We start from the raw sequence: 10,420 nt of genomic DNA, 5'->3' as shown, positions 1-10,420 counted from the left end.
GGGCAGACGCGATGTATCCAAACAGGGAAACCCCCGGAGGTCTGGGCAGGCAGGGCGAGCACGGCTACAACACAGCGAAGGCTCGAAGCGGTGGCGGGGCAGGGCGGCCATGGCCCGGCCTCCAGTGGGGCAGGGAAGGCGGGCTTGGGATCCCGGTGTTTCTCCAGCAGAAAGAAAAGCAGCCGTAGAAAAAACAGCTTCCTCTCTCTCTGGATGCCGAGACCAAACTGCCCACACCCCCAGGTGAAACAAAAAGCCAGATCCTTTGTTTTCCTTAAATATTCAGCCATTTGTTTCTGTAGCAACATGTATAGGGGGGGAAAATTCCTTTAACAGAAAAAAAAACTAGGACTAAACTAAAATCCCAACAGCTTTATCTGTGTGTTTTGTTCCTTAAGATATGTTAAATTATTATTAACAGGGGAAGGGCAGGTAGGGGCAAAATATTGTTCCCCATTTGAACTGTGCTTCTTGTGAACATAAAAAGGACAATTTTGACCCAATACCAGAAGACCCAGATTTGTGAAGAAGAAGGAGAAAAGAAGAACAAATCCACACCCCAAATCCTCCATATTGTTACACATACATATCATTATATCCCAGAAACCTAAATTCTCTAAACCCAGGGTTCCAACATCAACCAAAAGCACTGTAGGTAAGAAAAGCATCTTCTAAAAATTTTTTTTGGTCGCTTAATAAGCAATGAAGAACCTATACAGCAATGTTGACTATAAACCTGTTCTGCTTCTTTTTAAAGGTATGTGATGAGGTTTCAGTTCCACAGCTTTCAATATCCTGATATTAAACTTGAAAGCTTTTTTCCCTTAATATATTAAAGCTAAGTAGTGTTTAAAATTAACATGGGACTCAAAGTTGCATTTGAACTAGGCAATCACTCAGTGAAAAGATGTTCTGCCATCTCTTTGATGCCGAGAACTGAGAATTCCCTATTTGATGAGTTAATCCAAAATGCATTAGCACTAATTTGGGAAAGTCTGATGTGCTTAGCTCAGATGGGTTAAACATGCCGATGGAGCAAACCTGTGCAGGGTGTAGAAGGGAAGGAACTTGCAGGAATGTGTGCTAGGTACAGTAGTTACTGGTTGTCATAGGCACAGCACCACCCTTCAGTGTATAAGTGGTTTGATACCATCCCAATGAATTTGGTGCTGGGAGCTCCCCATACCATGGTGGCTGATGGGGAGGGCATTATAGTCCCTGCACATGGTAATCTGTGTCATGCTTAAAATGGGACCTTTCCAGCTTTTCACAGCATTTTTTGCCATACTTTTTACTGATAGGTACAACCACTACTTAAAAATTAGTAAGCTGTCTTCTAAGTTATCTTTTCAATTGAGACTGAGCAGGGCTTCTGGTATTGCTGTGCAAGTACTGGACTGATGCTTACAGGGCCTTGCTTCCCTGCCACACACCATGTCCTGTCCAATGCCCCTCTCCATTTAGTGTTAATTCGAAAGCAGGGAGCAGAAAACACTTTGAACTGTGCTTCCATTCTGTGCCATGGTAGAATTTCCTGAAACAGTCTCCTAAGGATACTGCTTTGAATTCAGCTGCACATTGTATTTTACATGCAGACCTCTGAATTGGGTTGAAATTGCAGTTATTTTGTCCTTTATGGAGGTTCACGTTTGGACTGTACATTAAGTTGATTTTCACGGGTCGGAGTGCTTAAGGCCTTCCTCTCTTGTACATGTGTATTAGCTGAGGCATTTCACAGTGCTCTTCAAATAGTATAGTAACAGAATTTTAGTTCTAGGCAGATAAAATTCATGGAAGAAGTTACTACTTTGCATTGGCTCATGCCAACGCTATCCATTGTGTGTACTTTCTAGTGAATTTTTAACTTTGTTTAAACACATTTCTTGCTTGTGACTAGGAACAGTATAAATATTTACACTGCATGCTTTAATATCTTTCTGAGGAAGGTTGTGTTTCTTAAAGAGTACAAATGTTATACAGCTCATTATAATTCTCAGCTGGTTTCTTGTTTCCCTCTGTATTTTTGTTAAATATTTGTCAAAGTATTTAGTCTTTCAGCATGAGGTAGTCATACAGTTTTGTGAATGTAATTTATTCTCTAATTCTTTTTGCCCATTTTGGTTAAAAATAACAATGATAATGATGATGATAATAATTTTAAAAGCCTGCTGTTGACAAGCAACAAAAGGGTTGTAATATATGCTCAGGTGTAAAATAATCCTACGTATTCTTTGAATACAGAACCAGGGCAGCGAAAACAATCACCCATTTTTCATACCTGCTCCTGCTTATAAAAGCCAGTCTTACTAAATGCAGAGTAAAGCATCTTGTGGTCCTCTGTTTCGCCTTATCAGTGCATATAATTCAAGTGGATTTTCTCTGGTTTTCACACAACTGTTACCTCCTAGGTTTCACATAAGTACATCACACAGATACAGCTCATTCTCTTTGCCCTGCAAAATCTTGAAGCAGTCCTTGGTGGTCACTTAAATCAGTGATAGCTTTTGTTGGCTCATCTCCTTTGGTGTGAGAATTTTCTCCCAGCTGGTTGTGTGCAAGTTTCACTGTAGTCCTACAGGTCCTTCACTACTCTTTTATCAAAAAAATGCATCATAGTCCACAAACAAGCCACACAGATGTAAATTATGACCATGCACATGATTAGCATTCTGAAAATAAAGAAATGTGTGTGCTCCCAGGTTACTCCACTCAAGCCTATCACTCATTGTGCAATTAGCTTGACTTGCTTACTCAGGGAAAAAAGGCAGCTACTGTCTGAGACCTGTGTGAAGCTGAGAAACATGGAGCTGAGTCCCCCTTTAGCACAGCACTGCCATACCACAGTGGTATTTCCCAAATTGCCCCTCTCCAGCTTTCGGAGCTTTGCGGCACAGCAATCCAGGTTTGAATAATTAGGAAGACATGAAGTGCCATTTAATTACTGATGTTTCAATAGCCTTTATGTTGCTGTGGCAGCAGGGCATGTTAGTAAAATGTTCAGTGAGCTTTCTATTAGCCATCTTCCTTTATTTTTCTTTAGGTGTTCTTTGCTGAAGATGTGGGTTCAAATAAAGGTGCCATCATTGGACTAATGGTGGGAGGTGTTGTCATAGCAACAGTGATTGTCATTACATTGGTGATGCTGAAGAAGAAGCAGTACACATCTATTCATCATGGGGTTGTGGAGGTAAGAAAAGCACAACTGGTGTCACCTGTGCAACACAGTCAGCACACTGCTCTATAAATACTAATTTATGAAGGAAGAAACTCTGCTTTTGGCTGTTGGCATTGTTACATCCAGCAGTGTTGAATCAAATTGCTTTATTTAGTAAATGCAAACACATTGTAAACCATGTTAAAGTGGGTATAAAACCACAAAACTTTATTCTGTAACTATTCCAGACCAATCATTTCACAATGTGAAAGTTCATTTTATAAGAAGTTTGACAGTAGCCAATGAGAAGATACTGCGCAAGAGGAAAAAGCTGGTTTTACTGTTGGGAACTCACGTACCAATTTCTTTATTTAGCTTTAACACTTGAGACTGGCCTTCCATAGCTTGTGCTGTGCACTGCAAGGATGTTCCCTAGGCAGATATTTTATTACTCTCTGTTCTCTAAACAAGATTTTTTGTTGCCACCAACAGCTTTTGATTTATGGCTGATCTGAAACTCATAGTTTTGAGAAACAAATAGTGTATAAGACTCTTATATAGGATTTTCAAGATGCAAATCCTTGTCTCTTCTTAGTCTGCCAAGGCAATTTGTGGTCAATTTACAGTAATTTAAAATACTTTATCTATTTCATGGTTTTAAGATAAGATCTCTGTAAGTAGAAAAACTTCATTAGGAGAAGTGGAAGGAGGTTCATGTAACTCTTTTTCTCCCTGTTTAGTTTACTCTGTGAGTGTCTGGTTTGCAGATAGCACTTGTATTATTAAGCACTTGAGACACTTGTATATGTTCGCCTTTCAGAATTGGTGTTTTACATTTTTGATTGAAACTGAAGTCTTGATCAAGTCCGTAGTTTATGTTGGTTTCACCTTGAGTCAAATGAACCTTACTTTGGTCTTGCTGGAGGCACACATGCTTCGTGATGCATTTATTTCACTGTCTGGGATAATGAAGGGTCTTAAGAATTATTTGTGTAAGCCTTTGTCTTAAGCATGTGCTTGTGCATCCTTGTGTCCACACTGTGCATATCCATGTGGTTTGAAACCTTCCAAAGAGACATGGTCAGAAGAGCACCAACAGTGTGGGATGATTTGCACAGGTAGCAACTTGTGCAGAATTTTGGACCAAGAGGCAGAAAACAGCAAACTTTAGCTTTCAATGTGATAGCTTTCAGACCATTTTGCAGAAAATTGAAGCACATTTTAGTATTAATCCACCAAGCTGATACCTGCTGCCAACAGTTGTGCCACCAGAGACTCTGCTTTGGGTGAGAATATAGTGAGAATGAAAAAACCAGGAACCTTGCTAGGCCAAAGTCCCAAATCAGACATTGAATGTGGACATATTTGCCAGTTTGGGCAAATTTGGAAATGTATCCTCTGAGAGAAGGCAGGTTACAACCACCCCTCCCCCACCAGGTTCGGGGGAAAAAAATAATTTTTTCCTCAAAGGAAAGTGAAAAAGATAAAAACTATTTATTTAACAAACACACAGGAAAAGGATAATAATGCTAAATAATAATAAAACCTTTCACTCTGCTGAGAGAAACCTGGGAAAATTTCAGAGTCTTTCCATAGTCTCTCTCTCCCCCTCCTTGGAGCTGGACAGGGTGGTGGGGCCACCTCCAGGGCCAAGGTCTCGGTGGAAAGTCCTCCCAATGTATTCTGATGTTGAAATCGTCCAGCAGAGAAGAAGGGAAAAATCGGAGTCCTAGGAAAACAAAGTTCAACTCTCTGGAGGAAAAGGAGCTGAAAAACTGGCCGAAAGCTGGCGGGAAAAAAAACAAGCCGGGTGCTTCCTCCCGCTCCCATCACTGCTGTTAGAAGCAAGAGGAATCTGTGCGTATATCTCTGTGTCCTTGAAACATGAAAACAAACTGCAAACTGCTTTGAAGGTTTTGCTCAGCTTTTTTTCCTCTCCCCCCTCTCAGGCTCAGTTTGAAGGCATAGAAAGGCACAAAATTAATTTCTGGGCATAAAGCAGAGATAGGGGATACACATCATAAAGTCACCCCAAGACAACATACCATTATTGCAGTACAACCTTAAAATTCTAGGTGGGCTTCACCTGATAAAATGACATGGCAAAGGTGATCCTGGACTTCTACAAGCTTTCTTTGGTGACAGTGAATTTGGAAATATTGGCCTAGAAATAACATGCACAAACTGAATAAGTAATTCATGTCAAAATGACAGCATCACTTAGGGAATAAAAAATTTTACAGCTAAAACCATAAAGCTTTAGCACGCAGATGTACCAAGAATCTTAGTGGATTTATAGAATCACACTGTAGATTGTGTCACCTTGTGGATTTGCTGGCACTGGCAGCCAGGATTCCTCCTTCTGCCAGACTTGCTCTGTGGTCTTGGCAGACTGCACAGCCTCACTGTCTGAGCTTCTCACCTGCAAGAAAGGTATAACATCTGTTTTCGTCCTAAGTCGGTAAAAATTGCGTAGCACTTGTACTGGGGACAAAAAAAAAACCCCAAACACCAAAAGAGCCATATACAATTGATGTTTAATACCAAAATGTCTTCAAAATTAAGCTGTTACTTTCTAAAGAGAATTAAGTTATTTAGCTACATCACACCTCTAGCATACTGTGCACAGAAAGCATAGAAGAGCAAAATGACTTGATGTAAAAATAACTGTACATCAGCTCTAGCTTGATTGAGTGTATTTTAACTAATTTGCCACCTCTTCGTTGTGTGTCAGAAGTTACTGTGTGAATTTAACTCTGTGATAATGGAAGATTACAAAACAGGTCTTATTCCACCTGTATTCTTGTCTTCCAAAAAGTCAGCTCTGTTGTACTCTCTCATTTCACTATAATTTTTTTAACAAAAGAAGTTACTAAAAATCCTGTTCGCATTTTTTTAAGCTCTGAGAACAGATATACTTGTCCTATTTAGAAGTGTAATTTTTCCCTACTCTGAGAATAAAAATGTTCCAAAGTTGTTCGGCCTCCCCAAGAAAAAAAACTTCCATAGTTAAGTAAATAAATGACTGAGAGATTGAAAATTACTTACTACATGTGCACACGGGGGCTCCGACAAATGTTTTGAAGGGGTTTTTTTGCGAGTGCACTCCTGTCTGCAGGAGGTTATTCTCTCAATTGAAAGCAGGTGGCAAAAGAGAGATTCTCACGTCTGCTGTGCGCTGGGCAACCACTGACTGTCTCAGTTTCTCCTCTTTTGAGGATATCCTGTTCAAAGCTCATTTGCTTTCTGACAGAGGCAGGACCTCCAGCAGTGACAACAGGAGGGCTTTGCAGCAGGAGCAGAGATGACACTGAAATTGCTGAAGGGGTAGATGGGCAAACAGTCTCACAAGAGGTTATCTACCTAACTGAGGTGTTTTTCAAGAGACATCATGTCACAAAAAAAGGAGCACCTACACCTCTTACATGCTGTGTTCAGCTTCTGCCACCTCCATATTTGGTGCAAAAAGCTTCTTAAAATGGAGAGGGGCTTTGGGGATTTACTGACAAGGAGATAATTGTGTTCAAAGCATGTCATTTGGCAGAGTGGTACCTAGGGCAGAGGTTGTAAGGAAGAGTTTGGGTAGCATCAAAATGGGTAAAAGAGAATAGAAGAGAAGACATTCAGGATGAGTGATAGCGCACGTAGGTTGATGGTTAGATGGATTACCCTGTGGCAGAGAGCTACAGGAAGGAAAGGAAGTACCAGCACTACTTATTTTAAAGGCTGAAGAGGAAATTAAAAAAAAATTGACTAAGACTGCAAGTTGGAGCTTTAGTAAATCCCTTTCATCTATAAATGCCATATTTCAGAGTTTATTGGACTTTTACTAGAAACTGATTTTATCAAAATGAAACTTTTTAATACAGAACATTGTGCAAAGGTGTTAAAAATTCAGTCTTTTTTTATTGTCCTTCCTTTTTTTTTCTAATCTCTTTTTCCTTCTTGATTTTCTTCCAAATGTCTCATCAATTCTTTGATCTCTTCTGCCTTGCAGTTTCCTTGATTACTTTTTAATTTATGATGGTCTCTCACTCCATTTCTTTCTCACAAGCAGGTTATGCTGTGTACTTACCACATTTTCTAGTCATGAATAAGAAAAGCTGAGCAAGAGACTTAAACTAAAATAAGTGACAGAGTTCAATACAGTGTTGTTTGGAGCTTTAAGACAGAAGTCCAGCACATGTTTTGGCATCCCCCTCCTTTGCATCCCAGCCTAGTGGGGGAGCCTCCTAGAAATGAAAATGCTCTTGGGCAGGTATTGATACACATGGAACCCTGGTCCGTAAATGCCAGAGCTTCATACTGAGTCTTAATTTTATGCTAGAAGAGAATCTGTTAGTGGGATTAGTTGTGAATTGTGAGACTCTCACTTCATGAATTGAAAAAGCACTGGATGCTCTGCCATAGTGGTGATACAGCGTAGAAGAACCAGGGCTGACTTGGTCCAGCAGCCCCTTCAAGAGTGAACAGAATGGTGGCTTTTCCTCTGCAGCCGCTTTTATTCTTATTTTCTATAAGTGCTGGAAAGCCTGCAGGAACATTTGCCATGTTCCTGCTTTGTTCTTGCCTTCACAGCCATGTTCACAACAACTTCATCAGCAGCAGAATGCTGTTAATGCTGTTAAATTCAGGAGTCCTCAGGGTGGGGATTAGGTCTTTGGCACATTTTTACAAAATTTATATGGAATGGGTTTGTTAGGCCCTACTGCTGTTAAACTGCTGGCATAACAAGTGCTCTACTGAACACCAATAGCATGGAGGGATTGCCAGTCAAAGATTCACTGCATATGGATCTAGATGGTGTATTTTTGTGGAGGGAGAAGTTGGCAGCCCCCAGAAAGGACAGGTAAAGCAGCAGAAAGTAGCCCAGCCCATGGAGTAGTGGCAAAGGTGAGTGCTGTGAGGTGTGGGCCTCTCCCCATCCCTCCCCAGCCCTGCTGCCAGTGTAGGGGACACAGAGCAGCAGGCATGAACCACACAGCTGTACCCTGGCTGCTGAGCACATGGCTGTGCAGGATGTCTTGGGCTTTGGGAGAGGGAGGTTGAAGAGGAGACAGGCTGTGAAATTCCATGGGGCTCTTTTGTTCTTGATGGATCAAAATGGTTGTTGACAGCCAAGTTGAGCACTCAGCATGCACATGGGCTGGCCAAGGGAAGCTTGCATTCTTCAGAAGAAAAAGGTTGTCACTTTTGGAGAGGGAGGAACCAGGGAAAGGAAAAAAATATTCCCTCTTCCCCTCAGTTTCTCAAACAAGGGAGATACAGCAAGTGACCTCTAAGCATGATCTTGCTACCTAAAACCATGTCACAGGAGGTGAAGAAATAGATGGATTTGGGGATCGTTGCATAAGAGAAGTACTGCATGCAAATGCAATTTAAAAAGAAAGAGAAAGAAAGCCTGTGAATGGCAGTATTAAAAGTCCAAGTTATATTGCAGAATTTGAAACACAAGGAGCACAGTGTCAGCACAGCCCAGTGATCCTTTCTGCCTGGCATCCTGTTCCTTGCCCACAGGAGTCAAGGGCTTGCTGAAAGTCTCAGGGCTCCCATCTGTGAAGTTTCACAATAGCTTGTGAGCAATATATAGAGTGATATATAACCTTTAAGTTGGATATTTCACAAAAGTATCTAATTATTGTGTAAGAAAAACACATCTGATGGGAGATGTAATGTTGATTTTAAATGCAGTTTGAGAGTCAGGACATGGACAAGGGGCACAGATATGAAAATGGATCAGATATGAAAATGGGGTTAGCAGTTCATCTGAGTAATCAAATGCATAGAGAACCATTTCTTAAATAGCAAATAAAAGAGCATATAAAGTGGAAATGGCTCTGAGAGGAGCCATTTTCTGGTGGGACTGTGGGAAAGGTGGTCAGTACTATGTTGTAACCTGCCACAATGAAAGAGCAGCTGCAAAAATAAGCTGAACAGCCTGTGTTTGTCCCAAGCATGGGAAGAACATACCTTCAGTCTTTCTCCAGGGTATCAGGGAACAATTTACCAACATTTTCTCACTAGGCTGAGATATTTCTAGTATTGCAGAGTAGATTTAAAATTGGTATCAGACATCAATAGTTCTCCTTTGCATTTTTATTAAAAGGTTAGATAGAGTAAGTTTCTTGAGAGAATATACTTTCCTTTATCCTAAAGGCTATTTAGTTGCTGAAAGCGAATTGCTGTATTTCCTAGAGGTCACTGCTTACAGGAATCCACAGGAAAATGTTCATACCTAATATTTAACAGTAGAGTTTTAGGCACCTTCCTGATTTTAAATTTTTTAACACTGTAAAATTTCACTTTTTACTTTTTTGCTTTTAGGAGATGATGGAGACATCAGGTAGCAAATGAAATAATTAACAACTAGACTGTTTTCATAGGTGCTTAGCAAGATAGCCAGGGTTTGGTAGGTTTTGAATACACAACTACTGAGCTCATACAGGAAAGGTAAAATACCTAATTAAGATTTAGAGGCTGTTCTCACCCACTTTAATTTGATGGAGTTTTATATTACTGTAATGTTCAGTGAAGGAGGAAAATAATCTGTGGAGATGCAGGTATTCAATGGAGAAGTCATAACTGAGCTTTGTGCCTGTCTCCCAAGTAATCAAGAAAGGTTAATTTTTGTTAAGTATAAATATTTAAACCAGTGCAGACATGTCATGTTTTTTGTCACTAAACTGAAACAGACACAGCTTTGGAGCTAGAGGAGTTCTGTGTTCCTGAGTGCAATGGGATTTTTTGCTCACCTTGTGCCTGGCTGCTCTGGAATTTCCTTGCTACCCTCATTTTCTCTTTTCCAATTAATGTTTTGAGACCATCATGCCTGCAACAGATCTGAGAGCACAATGCAGGCAGAAGGCAGCCTCAAGCCACTGCCTCCAGCTTTTTGGTGGGCTTTTTCTTTTCTTTTGAGACCCAATTGATCCCAAGTATAGCTATTGATATATATATATATGCTGGGGGGGAAAAATCTCTTAATGAGGGACTAGCAGGGAGAGGCAAACGTCATCCCCCTTTTTTGTTTGGGGAGTTGCTTCCCGAGCCAGACAACAAATTCCAAAGCTGGTACTGCTGGCTTTGGTCAGCTGGTTTTGAAATCCTGCAGCAATAAAATGAGTTGGAGAGTTGTTCTTGGTGCATTATCATCTTCTGTTCAAAAAGTGAGCCAAAGGATGCTTTCTGCCCAAACACACAGGGTACAAAGTACATTGGATGGCCATAAAGTGGGGAAACAAGGGGTGTGCTGTGAATTAAGCAGGA

The 10,420-nt window shown here is 40.6% G+C and overlaps 1 protein-coding gene across 4 annotated transcripts in view; it reads left to right on the top strand.

Moving 5' to 3' along the window:
- The window catches only part of APP (amyloid beta precursor protein), a 176,983-nt gene that overhangs the window by 165,139 nt on the left and 1,424 nt on the right, over positions 1–10,420 (top strand). For all 4 annotated transcript variants that reach the window (XM_008631658.2, XM_008631662.2, XM_008631661.2 and 1 more), the window contains one exon: positions 3,041–3,187. In XM_008631658.2, coding sequence (XP_008629880.1) covers positions 3,041–3,187 — 147 coding nt within the window. The remainder of the gene's footprint in view (positions 1–3,040; positions 3,188–10,420) is intronic.

Source organism: Corvus brachyrhynchos, unplaced genomic scaffold (genome assembly GCF_000691975.1).
Source record: "Corvus brachyrhynchos isolate BGI_N302 unplaced genomic scaffold, ASM69197v1 scaffold3, whole genome shotgun sequence".
Classification (NCBI taxonomy): domain Eukaryota; kingdom Metazoa; phylum Chordata; class Aves; order Passeriformes; family Corvidae; genus Corvus; species Corvus brachyrhynchos.
The sequence above is the reverse complement of the archived record's forward strand: the minus strand, read 5'-3'. Positions and strand labels throughout refer to the sequence as shown.